Genomic DNA, 20,227 nt, shown 5'->3' on the forward strand with positions numbered 1-20,227 from the left:
GAAGTCCAGGCTTCCATCCTCCCTACCAAATCCCTTTCACGAACTTTTAATCACTAACCCATCTTTCTTCCCCAGTGGTCCCCAGCTCGCGGGTTCAAAGGGATGAGAGCTCAGTTTACTTTCTTTGGGAAGTGGTTTTTCAAAACTTAGCCAAATCGCGGTGGAGCATCCGATTTCTAGCTATAAGTTTCTGAGAAAGATTGTGCAGCTCTGCGACCTTTCAGGACTTGGTTCATCTTCTAATTTCTTTCTTTTACCAGACTTTCCTTGAAACGGAGTCTTCTACTTGCAACCTGTATAAAGACGCGTTTCTAAGGAGCCAGGACTACATGTCTCTACTAAGGGGGTGGGGAACATGCAGTGAAAGCTGCGAGAGGGACCAGCATGCAGCAGGCTGGTCAAGTTGGCATCACAGCCCAGTGGAGCAGTCTAAAGACAGTACTTCAGAGATTCAACCCTGATCTATCTCTTTGCGGCTTTGGCCGTTAAAGGTAGAATTTTTGGGTTTTCCCTGGATCCTGGCTACATCACATTTATTTAGCTAAAGTTCACAATTTTGGAACACCTCGTCACGGGTGGTTTTTTGATCCTTTGCTTTTCGGGCTGGGTCAAGTGAGATGAGTGGCAGCGTTTCTATTTTGCCAGGTGGGTTTTATAGACTATAGAAGATAAAAATCAAAATTACTTTCAACGTAAAACAGCAGCGCCTGATGAGAGAAAGCTTCACTCCCAACAGCAATTAGCAATTCGGCTTCTGCAAGGCAGCCGGAAATCGGCTTTGCTGCATTTGGTCCAGACTGGAGCATCTTTCTCCCTGGCAGCTGCAGCGGCTGCACAAAGGTAGCTCCGGCAGGAGTGGGGCGCTGTCCGCGGTGCTGAAAGTCAAAGCTCCGGTGGGCTCGACAGCTCGCGAGACCCGAGGTCTCGCCCAGGGGCCGAAGCAGCCCAGCTCTGAGCAGCGCTGGAAGCCCCGCGCGCTCGACGCATGGGTGATGAGGGGCGCGCGGTGCGGTGGGGGAAGCGGGGAGCGCCAGCCGCCTGCCGCGACTCGCGCACGCGCGCCGAGGACCGCCTACCCCTCTCTGTGTGTCGCGCGCGCTCGTGTGTGTGGTATGTGTGTGTGTGCGCGCGCGTGTGAGAAAGGGGAGAGGGAGAAGCGCGCGAGGGTGAGTGTGTGAGTGCATGGGAGGGTGCTGAGTGTTCTGAGGCACTGGGACCACAGCGGCAGCCTCCTGGAAACTGCATCTAGCCAGTCCTCCGGACTTCGGGAGCAGGGGCCGGGCGCAGGGCGGCAGCCACCAGCCAGACCTGGGAAACAGGGATTCTTCTGCCTCCACTTCAGGTTTTTAGCAGCTTGGTGCTAAATTGCTGTCTCAAAATGCAGAGGATCTAATTTGCCGAGGAGAACGGCCAAAGAAGGAAGAGGAGGAAAAGGAGAAAAAAAAAAAAAAAGAGAAGGGTATTTTGTGGATGATCTACTTTTCTTGGAAATGCAAAAGATTATGCATATATCTGTCCTCCTTTCTCCTGTTTTATGGGGACTGATTTTTGGTGTCTCTTCTAACAGCATACAGATAGGTAGGTACCCTTTGTATTCTCCTTTTGAATTGTGCATAATTTTGTGGTAATCTTTGTTCAGAGTGGACAAATTAATTCGTGTCATGTAGACTTATGTCATACCTTGACTGCCTTCCAGATTTAAACTGCCTCGAATATACACGTTTCTCTTAGGATGAAGCGAAGGCAGAAGACTGTGCCTCTGATACAATAGTGGGAAAGGTCTTCTCATTTCTGACTCCCCGATTTTATTCATTCTGCCTTTGCAATATTTTCCTGTTTGTTCAGATTCTCTAGGGGTCCGAAAGCGAAGCTGGAGATTATTAGGAAGCGAGAATATTTCAGGCCAACCACCTTGCCCTAGGGCTCATCTGTGTCTTGACCTCTGGTCTACCCTTTGGATGTTCTCCCCCAGCCCCCATCCCCCCTCGCATCTCGGGCAGCCAGGGTCCGTGGATATGTTTATTCGGCCTATTAGCTTGAATGAGGGACTCCTGGCAGTTAGGCGCTAGCGGGCTCCGCTCATTTCTCCCTCGGGCACTAACACTGTCCTCCTGCTTGGTGTTTGTTCTTCGCAGGGGGTCTGTTTCCCAGGGGCGCCGATCAGGAATACAGTGCATTTCGTGTAGGGATGGTTCAGTTTTCCACTTCAGAGTTCAGACTCACACCCCACATCGACAATTTGGAGGTAGCCAACAGCTTCGCAGTCACCAATGCTTGTAAGTAATGAATATTCATGCCCTTTGGGGTGCCACACGCGGAAAGCGGACTGGTGTGTGTGTGTGTCAGTGTGCGGGCGTAGTGACTGCATATGCGCGTGCATGTGACGGCTTCGCAGAAAGGGGCTGAGATCTCCGGAACCCCTGCTGTCTGGGGGTGGGGGGGGGGGGTGAAGAGGAAGCGAAAAGCAAAGGAGAGTGTGCGCATTAGGGAGGGGACGGGGTATCAGAGCTGGGGTGGTTTCCTTAGCCAGAGCGTTCTGGGTGTTCTGGCTTAGCCAGAGTCCTCAAGAGAAGCCCCCATCCCCTGCGTGCCTGGTGGCACCCTGCCCAAGGGGAACACGCGGTGCCCCGGAGCGCGCCTACAGGCTGCTGGGTAAATCTCACGGCCACGGGTTTAAATCCTCAGGCCCGGCTCCAGGTCACTGTGCAGACCCCCGAGAGTTCAGTATTCTCCGCCGAAACTGGACAAGTTGTCACATTGGTCCTGGAGTTGGCTAGAGGCCGTTACATAAGGCCCACCGAGGGGCGCGGCGTGTCTGACGCAGCCCGGGGGATGGAGAGCGCGCGGTCCTTCCTTGCCGCTCCGGGAGCTTCAGCTTCACTTGAGGGGCATAGCGCCCTGGGCACCGTGCGCCAGAGCGCTTTGTTCTCAGGTCGCTGGGCTCCCGCAGAGGCAGCCGGAGGAAAAGGACCTGAGAGCGGTGGGATGCGCAGAGTTTGGAATCTGTAGAAGTCGCCGATCAGCCATTTTACTCTTCTCTGCTATCCTGTTAGTTCCAGCGCTCGCGCAGAGCTCGCAGACACGCCACCAAGCTCCATCCAGGCTTCAAAGTGATAGGATCCAAGAAATTAAGTCTCCAAGTATTTCAATGGAAAGGCTGGCTGGTCCTGGTCCAGGCACTGCCACCCGCGAGGGCGTGGGCGGTGCAGCCACTGCTGGACCCTCCTGCCCTCTGCCAACAGCTGCCATCATTTCCTGCTGACTGGGTTGGGGTGACTCTTTTCTGACTTGATGTTCTCAGTGTTTCTTTCATAGCTGACAATTTCGTGGGGGTGGGGAGGATTTGCAGATGGCTCACCTCCCACTCTGGCTACAGTGTAAGAAGCTAGCGGAAAATTACCACAGAAAAAACCCCAACTGCAGTGTCCCCACATTAGACAAACAACTGGTTGCTATCCCACTTCCCCATGTTAAGCCTTAATCATTTATTCGATGGGTTAGCTTGATTGTAGTATCAGGAATGTTGTCAGCTCATTTTGAAATTCCTTTCAACCAAATGAAGAAATGAAACAGTATCTTTGACTTATAGACCAGGAGTCCTTATTATGTTCATAGTAGATGCTTAGAATTCAACTGTTTATAGATCTCAGTGCTGTATGTTTTCTTCACATGTTGATACCAAGTGAGAAAAGAAACTGTGGATGGTGGAGTGGGGTGGGGGGTAGAGGGAGAGAGAGAGGACTGAGAAGTGGATTTACAGCTTTAAAAAATCTCCATAAAATAATATAGGAATATCTTGGAAAAATTTAGTATATATGTATACATACAAATAAGCTAATTGTAGTTTAATTTTTGAATGCTCTTATACTTGACCTGTTTACCTACCAGATTCAGATTATTCATTTGATTTGGTATCAGGCTTCCAGTTTTTTTTTTTTTTTTTTCTCCCTGAATTATGAGCTCGACATCCAGTTGTGCTGAGTAGCTGACTGTAAGTAATTGTATACTTGGGTGAAAATGTTGTGGAAAGTAAGCAACCTAAAACAAGACTATGATTATTGCAAGAATGTAGATTTTAAAAACAAGGTGAAAGTAATTGATAGCTATACTTTTTGAAAATTGTCAATGACAGAGAAGACCACTTACTGTTGAAGATCATTCCAGGGCCTGGCTGAGAGCAGAGCAGACATGTACATTGTATGAAATAAGTATTTCTTCATTCCAAATGCTGAATGATTGTGCTGGAGCTTTGTCAAGACTAAATATTATGGTTAGTTTAGGTTAGGTGACTAGTTTGGATCTTCAGTGTTAATATTTTTGAACAGATTGATTTCTTAATATAAATTTTATTGAAATAAGATAGGCTGACAGAAAATGTTCATATATTAAACACATATATAATTTTATGAATTTCCACAGAATCAATATGTCCACGTAACAAGAGATAAAAACCCACACAGAATTTAATATGTTTGACCATGATTCTGAGAAAAAACAAACCTTCATTTTGCACAGCATTTTTTGTTTTTCTCAGAAAATGAAACTGGAATTAAAAGTTGCATGTCTCCAAATCCCTAAATTACTCCTCCAGGGATTACTCCAGCACAGCACTAAAGCAAAGGAGCTGAATGCATTTTCAAGTTTCTGGTATGGGAATTCAGAACCAGGGCCCATGCAAGTTTGAGTTATAAGTAATCTTACTGATTGCTGAAGAGAACTAGTGAGACCCTGTTACAGAAGAGAGACTTAGTGAATAGAATTTTCTAGAATTGACATTAACTCATTCACTAGACAAATCATTTAACATTTTTGTGGCTCAATTTCTTTATTCCTTTGAGAATTTCACAATCTAGAGCTTGCAAAATGAAATGGAATATTTGTATCCCTCTTCTTTTTTTTTATTCAGTTGTGTTTTTTTTTCCCCCACCGAGAGCAATAGAAAATGTAAAATTAGTTTAACTTTTCAGCGGGAGAGAGAGAGGGAGAGAGAGGGAGATATGCTTGTATAAACTATAATTATAAAGTGAACAATCAAGAAATGAATGAAAATCTCTAGTATCAAATTTGTTAAGATAAGTCTCGATCACTTAAATCCTGCGCAAGATTTTTCTCCTGTGTTTAGTCTTTGTTTCTTTGCCTTTTCAGTCAGGGAAATCCATGGCTTTCCTACATGAAATGGAAGCAGCAGTGTTAAATATGTTGGTAGCAGAAAGCAAACCGACTTTCTTCTTAACTCACTGTGAAAGGGTTCCTAAAGGAACTTGTCTGTCCTTCTAGTTAAACCAGAAAAATCCCATAGCGTTAAATTCATATATTAAGAAAGCTGAGTTGTAAACCTTAATAATATAATTTCAAAGTAGAAAAGATACTTGTTTACTAATTTAATTGTATTCCTGACATGGAGGGAGGGACTAATTTGGAAATGCTGAGGGCTACATTGCTTGAAGGATCCAGCAGGATCCACTGAATGGCTTAAGGTTATGCAAACGAAATGAAACGAAGTCACTCTATTCTGAACTGGGCAAGCACTTGAACTCCCTCCCACATCCTCTCTCACAGTCACAGTAGGATAATGGAAGTACTTACTTGTTCCCGTTTGTTTCCATGGGTACCTGAAGAAATAACAACAGATTTCCAATTTCTTTTTACTTTCTCCCCCTGTCCCTGACTTCTTTTCTTCCTTCTTTCTTCTTACCTAGAAATCTTACTAAGGTTCTTTCTCCCCCCCCACTCCCCCACCCCCCGCCAAGGGGGGACTTGGATATGAGAAAAATCCATAAAACCATAAAAATAAATACATAAAACTAGTAAACCAGTATCTGATACTCAACAGTTGAATCAGTGATGGCCCCAAGAATTCCTTCCTCCCTCCCAACTTCAGTATTTACTGAGTGTCTTCTAGTTGTCAGAGAATAAAGGAATGCTGTTCCCACAGTAATTCATTTTTTCCTAGCCTTTCCCCTAAATGCTCTTTCAAATAGGTTTCAAATCCTCGGAGGCATGGACGATTTCCCTGTACACTGGCCTCTGGGATCTTGTCTAAGAAGTTTAGTCTAAGGATGTGAAGACATTCTAGTAATTCTTCTACAAAAGCAATTAATGACAGTAACTCAACATTTTTGTGAAAATAATTAATTTGATATTAGCATATGTATATACACCACATATTCTATACAGTTGAACAAAATCAACAGCAAGTTTTAGGAACCTACTAAATATTTTTGCATTTTAAAAATTTTAATAAACTTTAATGTTCTGCTTAGTACTAAAACGTTTGAAATAAAATTTAAAAGGGCTGTGAACATGAGTATTTGATCACATAGGGCTTTGAATGAAAAAAATATTAAATATTAAATGTTCTCCTCAAAATATTTCCCATTTATTTTTATTAATGATTTTGTCAAATAGCTATTAATCTATTTAAAAATAATTTCATTATTTTATATTTCAATTTCATAAAAAATAGATTATAAAAATATTAAATTTAAGAAACAGCAGTTAAGAGTCTACTTTTTTCCTAAGCCAGCAGATGGAGATGTTGGAGAAAATATTGTTCTTTCATAATGCTGTTGCGCACACTGAATACCTTTTGAAATTGGAAAAAACAAATAAATAGCATTTTTTTGGAAGATATTCACTTAAAATGCTGTGTTTGAAAAATAATTCTCAGTGCCTTTTAAAAAGAGTGCTTTCAATTTTATTTTTAAAATAGATTATTTAAATATCCTTGTGAATTTGATTCATAAAGAAATTTAGGAACAGCATTGATTATAAATGTTTTTGCAAGAAAGAGAATTCTAAGAGTATTTTTTTTCAGCTTTTTAACCTTGATTTTTAGGTATTATTTTTAAGGTGTATTTCTTATCATTGAATTTTAGTTATGAATTATTGAGATTGTGTATCTGTGATCATCAAATTAATTGATGCTTGCTAAACCTTTATGACACTTTGTACGAATTTGACCCTGTATATATGTATAGTATTGTAAATATAGATTATGCCTAGGTATAGATTGGCTGGGCTATAATGTTTTGCCATTTTGTGAGGTAATTATGAAAGCCTTTAATGTATGCAGAATTTTCATAAACCCAGAATCAACTTACATGCTGTTGAACAATCAAAAGGATTTGTGCTGTGGATAAAACCGTGAACAATGTACCAGAACACTATACCTTATAACCTGGGGTGTAAATCTTTAACTATCATCAATTGAAGGTTACAAAGAATGAAATAGCTTTTTATGTGTGAGAATAATTAATTTTCATTGCATTTTTTTTGTATTTAAGTTTTCATACTTCACGTATCATAAGAGAATTTCAAGAAAATAAGACATTATGCTAAATGAAAATCAGAAAATAGCGTTGGTTGAAATAGTCTAGGGTATGAGAAAATGAGTATTTAAATAAAATGACTATTAACCAACTATAAAGGAAAAAATAAAAATCCCTACAAAAAATAAAGTTACTGTACAAAATGATAGTAGCTTAAGAGTTACAAGAGTTTATTCCTATGCACTTCCTTTTTGAGGTCTTAACAGGCCTCAAACTGCTGACTCAAGAGGTATGGGCTGTTTCCGTTTCATATCAGACTGTTCAAGTGGTAGCATCATTGCACTGTGACGTTAGGACAATAGCATTTTGATTCATGACAGAGCCCAGGTCCTCCTGGAATCTTGTCCAACAACACATAAACTTTCAGACTTCCCAGAGCCCAGTTTTAAGGGAGGCGGTAGAAAACCAGTTGTTTTCCAGTTATTCCAGCATGCCGTGCTGTATGATTGACTTTTCAAAGAGCGTGGTGTTTTTCCCCTGCTCTTCCACTATCCTCCTCCTTTTCTTCTCTTTTAAAAAAGTCAGCGGAAGTGCTAAAGCTTCAGGGCAAATGCTATTACAGGAAATAAACCTAAATTGAAATAGATCTTTCTGGAGTACTCGTCATGGCTCAGCGGTTAACGAATCCGACTAGGAACCATGTGGTTGCAGGTTCCATCCCTGGCCTTGTTCAGTGGGTTAAGGATCCGGCGTTGCTGCAGCACTGCTCGAATCTGGTGTTGCTGTGGCTATGGCTTAGGCCACAGCTCCAGCTCCAGTTAGACCCCCATAGTCTGGGCACCTCCATGTGCTGCAGGTGCGGCCCTAGAAAAGAGGAAAAAAAAAGAAATCTTTCTTTTCTTTTCTTTTTCTTTTTTTTTAAGTGAGTAGAGGATATGATACACAGAGCTAAAAATCTTGTTTTAAATTTTAAGTGTTTTATTGAGATGTTAGTGGCTCCTGGATAAATTATATTTCCTTTCTTCGACTGAATTGTACTGAGGATTCACCAGACTTCATTAAAATATTAACTCTTTCATTATGGCAATTGTCATTCAAAATTTCTGAGGTTTTCTCTTAATGAATGGAATAACTAATTTCCAAATATCTTAAAGGACTATGCCCCATGAATAAGATAGGAAAATTAGTTGTTAAAAATCAAAGTTTAAAATCTCAAAACCACTCATGATTTAAACATTTTCAAACACTACATTTTTTTTTCAAAGCTGACTTCACTAATTGGGAAATAAACGTGGTGGTTCTTAACAGTGGTGTCATATGATACTCTAACATCTATTTTTTTGGGGTACTATTCAATTTAAAATATTTTGTCATTTTTTGATAATTTTAATTGATAGAATGTAAACATGCCTTTCTCAAAGGTAGGATCTTTCCCCTATTGACTTTGTATCTTTCATGATTATTTCTCTATTAAACAGACTTAATAGAGCAGAATTTCTTATTATAGAATTATACATTTTAAAGTCAGAAATTTGCTCTTACTCTGCATTTGGATTTCAGAAGAAACAGTTTCCGTGGTATCTGCCTCTGATTTTATTTAGATAGCGGTGCGATACGTTTTTCATTTTCGTCTACAAGTTTGATATGCTCAAAGTTACTGTCTTTATCCCTGAAGCAACATTGCTCTACATTAAAATGCTTTGCCGAAGTAAATGCTGTCGGCAAGATGCAAAGCCGTGATGCAAGTGGTTAGAAAACAGGACTTTGTTCTCAGGGCCCTGAAGGTTATGGGAGTGCCCAGCTTCCCTTTTTGTTCTGGACTTTCCACAAAACATGACTGACTGCACATATTCCTTGAAGAGCCACAAAATCGCCTTAGTCTCTCCCAACCCTGCTTTCCCAGAATATCATATACCACAGTTTTCTCTTTCTTTTAAAGCAAAATTTTTAAAAAGCACTAAATTACAGAAATATTTCCTTTCTCTTAGACATATTTGGGAATGAGAAATTTACAGACACAACTTCTTATGGACCAGTTGTTCTAATATTTGCACTAGTGGGTTTGATATTCTTTAATTGGCATGCCTTTTTCACCTTTTTTTGTGTCAACGGTTTCTTTAGGATTGTTTTTCAATAATTAAGCTTTGTCCTGTTTTTATTTTATTAATAATTTGCTTCAGGAAAAATAAAACCTAACTTGTAATTAGGAGTGAGGTTTTTTTTTTTTTTTGCGTTTTAGGGCTGCACCGTGGCATATGGAGGCCCCCAAACTAGGGGTCTAATTAGAGCTACAGCTGCTGGCCTATGCTACAGCCACAGCAATGCCAGATCTGAGCCTTGTCTGGGATCTAAACCACAGCTCACATGGCAACGCCAGGTCCTTAACCCAGAGTGAAGCCAGGGATTGAACCCACAACCTCATGGTTCCTAGTCGGATTCATTTCTGCTGCGCCATGACGGGAACTCCAGGAGTAAGCATTTTGGATGATTTTTTTCAAAAATACGTTAACCAACATGAAAAATAAAATTCTGTAATTACAAGTTGTAATTCTATAATTACAATTACAAATCAAAAATTACTGTAGCTTAAGGTTAAAGACAATTTAAAATACAAAGTCTTGACATTTATAAGAGTTTTCAAATGAATAGCATAAATAGGTTTGGGAGATGGGGGTTCATTATAGGAAGGTAATTTATAAGAAGATATTTTCTTAGATAGTTTTAATTTTCATCTCTCTTAACATTTCTCAAAGGCACCACATATGCCTCTCATAGTTTTACTACTTAGATTATTATTCAGAATTTTATTTTATAGTTTTCTCTAGCTTATTTATGGATGTGTTATGTTAATAGCTACCCTTTTTCTATTATTTTAGCATTTAAAATATGAGCACAAACTGGATTAAATCGAGAAATGCCTAAATTCTAATTTGTCTATGATATTTTGAATAGGACATCATATTTCTAAAAAGCTTTTGACAATCTAAATTAATATCAAATATAAATACTACAGTATTCACTTACTTTATGCTGCTCTGATACTTGCACTGATCAAATTTCAGAAAACCTCAGAAGATGCCCCTTTAATGCAAATATTTTTAGTCTCAACTTTATAAATATCCAGTGATACATATGGAAATTACAGAAACATGTTTATAAAAACTGAGAATGCTCTATGTTTGTTATTAAAACATAGTAAATTATTACCTAGTTCTTCATCCCTTTGTGGCTTAGTCAATCATTTCTAACTTCAGCATAAAATTAATTGAAACTCATGCATATAATTTGATATAAGAAAAGGTATTCTCAGCCTATAAACCGTTGGCAGCTGATACTAAGGCATTGATTTAGAATACCATTCTCTTTCAGATTTAGGATTTATTTTACAATTTCCCTTGCATTAATGTTTGATCCGTTGCAGTAAGAATATGTTAGCAATGTGATTATATATTTTTTCTTACTTATGCAAGAATAAAAGGATAGAATGAGCATTTTGAAATAATTATTTTCAGGCCAAAAGGAAAAAAATAGTTATTTTTCTTTGCTGAAGATTGCAAAATTTCTTAAAGTGTGGGAGGGGAACTGTGGACCTAGAGGAAAAACTCAGGCTGTGTAACTTGGTGTGCTAAGCAGGGGAGTAGGAATTTGGAACTGAGAATTATTTTTCTTTCTTCTTTCTGTTTAAGCTTTTCATTGACTTGTGTTTGCTTAGTTTGTACATCTATGGTTAGTTTTCTATACTAGAATTGAGCTACTATAAAACAGTGAATTCTTATCATAATATTACTTTTGATAAATAGATACTATTAACTTCTTCCAGAGGGAGGTAAGGAGGAAAAGAAACAGTGTATATCCCTCATTGGCAAAACCACCAATTTCTGAGCTGGTTAAAAAAAAAAAAGTCATTCTTGAAAATTATGAGGTAAAAGTTTATTGAAAAGTTTTGGAAAACATAGCTAAAAATATGTAATTTTTTAGCATGCTACTAGAAAATAAGAAACTTTATTTCCTGCTTGGGGTTCCTGAGATGTAGCAACTTAAGGACTGTTTGATAAATGCTGATAGGACTTATCAGCAGAACACAAAAATTTGTCTTTTAGTTTATGTTATCTGGCGGTGACTTATTCTCCTTCTTCAACATCTAGATAATAGTTTTAACAAAATTAGATATATTTTAAAATATATTAGCATGTCTTAGGATATTTAACAAAATTGATGATTGTCAAACAACATGTACTTTTTTGACTTTAAAGTACATTGTGCAAAAGATTATTATAGGACAATTTGGGACTGAAATGTGGAACACACCTTGAGTAGTTGCAATCCGAATAAGGATTTATAAGGTGTAGGGGGATCAGTTTAGTCAACGAATTGGGGAATATTGTCATCTGCATTTAAACATATTCTTCAAAAGGTTTATGCAAGCTATTTATTTGAATTGCATATATTAAAAAGAACTATCTGCTTTCAATGACTCAGCTACCACAAAAGTAATTTCTGCAGTTCTAGAGTGAGAGGAGGGCTACCCTTTATAAAAAAAAAGTGTCTCCTCCTCTTAGATTGGCAAAGAAAGTTCTGGAAGTGCTGATCTCCAGGGATGGTAGGAAAAATGTGTGCTTTGCTAGATTTTCTTGAAAGATCCATTTCAAATTAGGGTGTGATTTTTTTTTTCTTTATTCGTGTCTTCTCTTGCGTTTTTTTTTTTTTATTACTCAGTGAATTTATCACATCTGTGGTTATATAATGATCATTGCAATCCAATTTCACAGGATTTCCATCCCACAACCCAAGCACATTCCCCCACCCCCCAAACTGTCTCCTCCGGAGACCATAAGTTTTTCAATGTCTGTGAGTCAGCATCTGTTCTGCAAAGAAGTTCAGTCTGTCCTTTTTTCAGATTCCACATGTCAGTGAAAGCATTTGATGTTGGTGTCTCATTGTCTTGCATTTTTGAAGAATTAAAAATTTCAATCTTATTTTTTAGTTTATGTATGAAATGGAGATATTGAGCTTTATAATTCCCAAGCACTTTCACAATTTATAGCTTTATTTGTTTTACCAGTTTTGTTGTTGTTGCTGTTCTTGTTTTTACTAGTTTCCAGTGTTATTACTGATTTCCATCTGGAGGAGAAATTTTAGGAACAGAGGCAACAATTCAGAGGGAATATCAAGGGGCAGTAAAGTTTTAGTCTTTTGATGGGAAGCACTGTAAATTCTCAAATTTATATGTCAGAGCACATTGAGTCAAGAATTGTCATCTTAATGATAAACATGCAAGTCTATGAAAATAAAAATCTTTGATTCTTTGTAGTTTGGAGCCATGGTGACATGGGACATAGAATAGCATTAGTTTCAGTCTGAACTTGGAATGCAGTTCTGGTCTCACTATCAGATGGGTGCCATTGAACAAGTTGTTTAGTGTAGTTCCATTTCCACCTTTGTAAAAGGGACTCATACATTATAGGATTATTTGGAAGATACACGATAGGCATAAACCATTCTGTGTTTGGCACATCTAAGTGCATGAATGTCAGTGGACTTTTATCACTTTCTGTGTTGGGATCTTTGGTAGGAGGAGGGGGTGTGATAAGCTCTTGCTGTGAGAGGTAGAGAACAGAGAAAAACACATTTCTAGTTTCTTGTCAATTTTTTTTTCTGCTGTTGTGTACCAGGGAAGGACTGTTTGGTGACAAAGAAGAGACTAACAAAATAAGCCACATAAGCCACTTGAAGATAAATTTAGTGCACTAAAATATGAGCATGGTTTTGAAAAGCTGAGATACTGAAACTTGAGCAGTATTACATTTTTCCCTTTGTCCAATATAATTCACATCAGGATGTTGAACAATTTGGAATTCTTTCATCCCTAGTGGATCTTTCAAGCCCATAATTAAGATATCTCCACACATCATCTAACTGTGCACATGATAGATTCCTCATGGTTTATTTCACCTAATTAATTGATTGCATTTATTTAAACGAAAAGCAGACAAGAGAAACACAAGCTTTAGAATCAGGCAAATATAGCTTGGACTATGATTAGTAGCTTTATGACACACAGCATGATTTTTTTCCTCTTTGTAGGATGAGGCCATTTCCTCATCATGCCTGACCTTATTAATGGGGATTTAAATGAGAAAATAAATGCCTTGATTAGTTTGTCAAAAGTGATCCAAATATCCTTTTCCTGTACCTCAGCTTTTTACTCTGAACTGAACAGTATGCTCAGAGCAATGGAGGAAAAAATAAAGGAGATTCTTGCCTTCAAAGAGCTTATCTATATGATAGCTTTATATTTATGTAGAACTTTTATCTTTTTAAAACACTTTCCTAGCTGATTGCTCTTCAGTGTGACTCTGTAAAGTTTACAGGCTAAATGGAATTATTATTATTATACCTATACCAGTTTCCAGGTGAGAAAACAGAAATTTGAGTGACTTGTTCGAAGCTACTGTAAATTTGTGGAGGAACTCCTAGAAAACACACCTTCTGCTTCCTGGAACAGAATTTTTCCCTAGAGTCAGAGGGCAGTGCAGCCAGTATATTAAAATGACCAGATGTGGTTTGAAATTATGGCTCCAACATTGACTAGTTATGTGACTTTGTATATGTCAGTTAAACTTTCTAATCCTGTTTCCTCCTCTATAAAATGGGGGTCATTATAATATATGCTTCATGATGTCAGATTCAAATGATAATTGTTGCTCTATCTAATACAGTGATTGATGATGCAAATTTCAGTGATTTCCCATCTACCTGAGTAATTAATTATGTACTTAGCTCTGAGCTTTTAGATGAATGGAAGATCAGTAGCTAAGGAAACTAACCTAGCTCTCTACGTAATTTTCAAATGAATAAACTTATTTAATTCAACCATTCAAGCTAACACTAAAGACTAGGGTTTTATTCTGTTATCATTTTCAGAATACTGGTGAATTTTACAAGAGTTTTAATATGTTCTTGATCCAGAACCCCTCTAGTAAATAGATAAACATTATGAACTGAAAAAGCAGGAGTTCTTGTTGTGGCTCAGTGGGTTAAGAACATGAAAGGGTGTCCATGAGGATGCCGGTTCAATCCCTGGCTGTTTTCAGTGGGTTAAGTCTGGCATTGCCATGAAGATCTGTAAGTCACAGACCTGGCTCAGATCCTGCATTGCTATGGCTGTGGTGTAGGCTGGCAGTTGCAGCTCTGATTTGATCTCTAGCCCCAGAACTTCCATATGCTGTAGATATAGCCTTAAAGAAAGAGAAAAAAAAAACAACAAAACAAAAACACCAAAAATCATGCTTGAGTTAAAAAAAAAATCTATAGATTCTGGTTAGCATTATGTGTGAATATCTGATACTGTTCAGTTACCACTTCTACCATCAGTACATGGTAGAAGTACATGAACAAGTAAAAATGAGAGTAGGGTGACATTAAACATGGCACGGCTCCTTGTGACTTTTCCCTGTGGATCAATTGTCTGTATCTCATTGCTGGTCAAGAGGCCCATTGTCGCCTCCCTCATTAGTTCCTTCCATAGCAGGAACATGGGAGGCTCTCTGTCCCTATTCTCTTGGAAAGGTTTTGAAATGGACAATTTTTCAAATGACTTCTTGTCCAAAGATAATTTCCCTCGAAAGATGGAGAGATGCTTTTTGAGGAGATGTAATCACTGATAATGAGTAAAAATAAGGAAATCCCATGGAGGAGCTAAATCTTTTCTTAGTTTATAAACTATTCACTAGCTCGTTCTGTGTTGACTTTCCTTATTCTGATGCTACATCATGTTTCAGTGAATAGCAGCATGGGAACTCTTTAATGTAGTGTGGTAAGAACTTGGGTTGAAATTACTCTTAAAGCAGATCCATTTATGTACAAGATAAACTTATAATGGTGACTTTGTATTTGGGCCTGAAGTAGAAAAATAGGGAGAAAGTCAAATGTTTTTCTTCAGAACACTTCTGTCTATGGTGCTTGTATGCATTAAAAACTGTCACATGATTCACTTCTTTCTTTTATCAAACTTTTTGTAGATACCTGTTTAATGCCAAACTCCTAAGTAATGTCTCAGGCAACAAAGAACAAGGTGAGGTTTCTGCATTGGAAATTATTCATGAATACAGAATTTTTTTTAAATGGCAAAAGTGGAAATAGTTAATCCAGGTCAGCTACATGATCTTATTATTATTTTAGATTGTGTAATATAGCCATTATTTCTAGATTGTTTATAAGTGTTATCCTATTACCTTGGAACAAGCAAGATTTGAATCAAGAGAGTTCCCATTGTGGCTCAGCAGATTAAGAACCCAACTATTAGCCATGAGGACGTGGGTTTGATCCCTGGCCTTGCTCAGTGGATTAAGGATCCAGCATTGCCATGAGCTTTGTTGTAGGTTGCAGACTCAGATCTCACATAGCTGTGGCTGTGGCATAGGCTGGCAGCTGCAGCTCTGATTTGACCCCTATCCTGGGAACTTCCGTATGCTGCAGGTATGTCCATAAAAAGCAAAAAAAAAAAAAAAAAAAAAAAAAGCCAAAATAAAAAAGCAAAAAGGAAAAGATTTGAATAGGAATGTCTTAAGAGCAGAAATGATAATTCCGAAAACTATGAAGAAATCATAAAAGAGATAGAAGCTGAAAAAGCATTGTCTTGTATAGTGAATTAGAATATATTTTTGAAAGATGGGGAATGCTGAGACCAGCTCAGCAGGTTAGGGCGAAGAATGGGTGCTGTGAAACTTAAGGAAAAAGTTAACATAAAACAAGACACAGAGACATTTATCTTAATTAAAGGTGGGAACTGGGGGGCTCAAGGTCTCAGGGACCAAGATCCCCACCTCAAAAAACCACACTGCTTTTATTGTGCACTTTAGGATTACGTGAAGTGAGGAGGGGGTTGTAGGTGCAGGATATAGGTTTTTTAAAAATTATTTTAAAAGTCACATAGCCGGTAGCGGATTAAGCTTTTATTCTGACCTTTAGGCATTTAACAATCATTAGCATTTGAGGAAGCTTGGCCTCAGCTATCAATACATATCACCATTGTGCTTCTGCAGACCTTGTGCCTATCTGCAGCAACCCAGCATGCCTAGGTTTGCACCTCGGTTCTCCTTGCTAATGCATATTCTGCTAATGACCCCTCCTAAACCCCTTGGAGCCATGAGGCTCATCTTCCTCTTATTCTTTAGAGGACATGCCATGCTTGTGCAAAAGGCGTGCCAATCTGCATAGGTCCGGCATTCCTAGCCAACACATTATGTCCTCATTCAGCTGAGCCCATGAATAACTTATACCTTTAGGTCTTTGTTCTTAAGCTTAAGTCATTTACCAGCACTGTGACTGTTTTTCAAGCAGGAAGATGGGGTAAAGTAAAGCAGGGCAAGATGGAGTTTTCAGCATAGAAAATAGAAGCAAAGAGGCTAAAAAAATATTGTAGAAACATAACTCAGGACTGGGGCAGCTAAAGAGGAACTAGTGGTAATAACAGTGATATTAATTGCAGAACTTTCAAAAATAATTTTAATTTTTGAATCACATTTGGAGATGATTTATATTTTATTTTGGAAGATTTTCCCTTACTTTGGCTTCTCTGTCAAAAGTTCTTCAATTAAGTCTGTGTGTTCTTTAAATAAATTCATTTGATGAGATGATATTGTTTAATTATTATAAATACTTTATTAGTTTATCACTGAAGAAACAAGTTGCAAATTTTACAATAATGTTTTATAAAGTATTTAAAATATTAATGCCTGTAGCTTTTTTGAGTGATCTACAAAGTACTCACACCTTTCTAGTCGTCTTGTAATGTTAAAACAGATTTTATATAATCTAAACCTTTATTATAACAGTTTAAACATTTTAGGTGGCAAAATATTGTTTTTCAAAATATTGATGCAGTTTTAACATGTAAAAATACATAAAAGAATTGAAATGTTTGTTAACAATAGCATTAGGATTGTGTATGATTTAAAAGTTAAAATCTGCAAAAATTAGGATTTGGTTTCTTAGGGTTTATATTTTAGGGTTTAAACATCAGGATGTAAATAGTTAACATAAATACCATATGGTATCACTTACATGTGGAATCTAAAACAGGGCACAAGAGGACTTATCTATAAAAGAGGAAGAGACTCAGGGACATAGAGAACAGACTTGTGGTTGCCAAAGGAGGAGGCTAGGGTTAGTAGATGCAAACTATTACATGTAGAATGGATAAGCAATGAGGTCCTGCTGTATAGCATAGGGAACTATATCTAATATCTTGGGATTAGAACATGATGGAAGATAGTATGAGAAAAAAATGTATATATATATACATGTATGACTGGGTCATTATGCTATCTATACAGCAGGAATTTGCGCAACACTGTAAATCAACTATAATACAAAAATGAATGCATATGGTTATTTTTAAAACAATACAAACAGGTATGCAATAAATATTGTGCCTTTTCTCCCTCATTTCCACTTTTCTCAGATAATCACCATCAGTGGTTTCCAGAAATGCAAGTGTCACAGACACACTCTTCTTTCTGTATTTCCTTAATTTCCTGCTTAACATAAATCCAAGACTTGTTTTATCTGCAATTTTCTCTTTCTTTGTAGTTACTGCCAGTATTCTGTTGTTATTTAGAGTGTCTTTTGTTGATGAATGTATCAATTTTTTCCTGTCTGTTTTCACAATGAGTGCAAATGGATTTGCAGAATAGATATCTATGAGTGGAATAATTGGGTCAAAGGATTTTTGCATTAAAATTTGTGCTAAATGTTCAGAAAATGTATATCAACTTACATACCTACCTAGAGTGTAGGGGTACGTCTGTTTTCACCTGCTCTCATGTGCAATATTAAACATTTTAAAGCTTTGCTATTCCTATTTCACTGCTTAATTTTACAGTAAGTTTTGACTGAAGTTAAATATTTCTCACCAGATTATTTGCATGTCTGTGTGTGTGTGTTTGTGATGTATGCATGCTCAAATGTCTGTTCATAGCTTTGCCCAGTTTTCTCTTGGGTTGTGGGTTTATTTATTACTTATTGATACAACATACATGAAAGTAACATGTACTTGTCATGCATTGCTGCCATTTTACCCACGTTGTGTTTTTCTTTGAACCTGTTCATGACTTTTTAGAATCATGGTTTCTGTTCATAATTTTTAAGAGTACATAGTCAATTTTTCTTTGGTCAAATTTAGAAATTGTTTGTTTTATTACTTCAGGATTTTTTGTGCCTTGCTCAGAAAGACCTTTCCCATTCAAGTTAGTTTAAAGAAAAAAACCTGCTCGTGCTTGTATTTAATACCCATACAGTTTTGGTTTCATGATTCAGAATGAATCTTTGATCTGTTTTATTTAGGATAAATACTAAAGTAGGGATACAGTTCCTTTTTTTTTATGAGGTTAGCCAAATTTCACAGCATATTAAAAAAATCCATTTTTTCCTCCTTGAATTGAAATGCCATCAGATATTCTTCTTGTGTAAATCATTCGTCAGGGATTTAAAAACAAACAGGGAACTTACACAGAAAATGAAATAAACAAGATTAAAACTCTATTACAGGCAAAGGAATGTAAGTTCTGCAAGACACTTATTTCCTGAGCAGTGCTGTTCCTATAAATTGTGCTTCTGAGTCACTGTGGTCTCAGATCAATAAAGAAGATGTCAGACTCTTAACATTCACTGAGCCTGGAGGGATAAATAAAGGATTTTGTTATGTTTTTGGCTTGCATCACAGCACTAATATCACTTAAATGGACTGCTAGTTTTGTGTATATCTTTACCTATATAAAGGTTTAAGTAATGGGTTATGATTATTACTTGGTTTTTGAATGCCACTTTGAAGATAACTCAGTGTAACTATCCATATGCGTTCACAAATAGGATAGTAAAATGAGAGGCTGCAGTAATCCATTTGCAATAAAAAACGGTAAAGGGATTCAGATGCTCATGGTTTTATTAACTAATATATAGTTTCATCCTCAATTTTTCTTAAAAACTAGTTATGTGGTCTCTCGAAAGCCAGACATCAAGCTATTTATGGTATAAATCTGATTTAAACTGGAATACTAAATAAAATACTAAAATGTTATTTTCATCAATAAATGCTTTCAATTTACCTTATGATGTATGACAGGCACTGTGTAGTTTTGGCCAAACATCAGGGAATTCATAAATCTTTAACAAGTATATCTCGTGGAACTCTGAACTTAGTATGACCCTGAAGTGCCTTTCCATGATCATTAAAATGGAAAGATTTTAACTTTCAAGAAAACAGTTTTGGAAAAGGGGTTGCATTAAGTTTCTTTAACCTCTAGTCATCTGTTTATGGCTTAATATCTTTTAGTGAACAGAAAAATTTTACCTTGGTGAAAATGAAAAAAAAGATCATATCAGCGGAACTGCAATGTTCATTTTTATTCTAATAATTTAAACAAATTAAATATTTTGCAAATATTGGCTTAATCTCATTTCTTACTCCACTCCTAAAGGTAGAGGGGAGTAAGAAAAAGCCATTTGATGGGACTGTACTAAAGATGCTGATGTACCACTAACGGGTATACATGATGTAGTTCTGGCCTTGTAGTGGACGGTGGAGCAGGGCAAAAGTCGGCTGAGCGGATAGATTTTTTGAAAAGACTCCATGGAACACAGACCCTATTCTCTTTCAAGGGATGTCTTCTATATTTTTGTTTTTTGGTTTTTTTTTTGCCATACTTACACTTGTTTCTAAATGGATATTAATATATGCCATAATAAATTTTGATTTGATTTAAAACCTCAAAGTTTAAGTTAGCTTTCCATCTACTTGTTTTTGCTTTTGATTTCTTTTTTGCTAATTGACCTATAGTTGATTTACAGTCTTGTGTTAGCTTCTTGTGTACATCACAGTGAAGTTTCAGGTGTACAGCACAGCAATTCAGTTACACAGACACACAGACACACACACACACATATAAGTGTACACA

The 20,227-nt window shown here is 37.4% G+C and overlaps 1 protein-coding gene across 3 annotated transcripts in view; it reads left to right on the top strand.

Annotated features, from left to right (window-relative positions):
• The first annotated feature begins 1,137 nt into the window (after positions 1–1,137).
• Positions 1,138–20,227, top strand: part of GRIA2 (glutamate ionotropic receptor AMPA type subunit 2) — a 160,448-nt gene continuing 141,358 nt past the window's right edge. For all 3 annotated transcript variants that reach the window (XM_047799294.1, XM_047799295.1, XM_047799293.1), the window contains exons 1-2: positions 1,138–1,578; positions 2,136–2,276. In XM_047799294.1, coding sequence (XP_047655250.1) covers positions 1,491–1,578; positions 2,136–2,276 — 229 coding nt within the window. In that variant the 5' untranslated portion in view covers positions 1,138–1,490. The remainder of the gene's footprint in view (positions 1,579–2,135; positions 2,277–20,227) is intronic.

Source organism: Phacochoerus africanus, chromosome 10 (assembly GCF_016906955.1).
Source record: "Phacochoerus africanus isolate WHEZ1 chromosome 10, ROS_Pafr_v1, whole genome shotgun sequence".
NCBI classification, from domain to species: domain Eukaryota; kingdom Metazoa; phylum Chordata; class Mammalia; order Artiodactyla; family Suidae; genus Phacochoerus; species Phacochoerus africanus.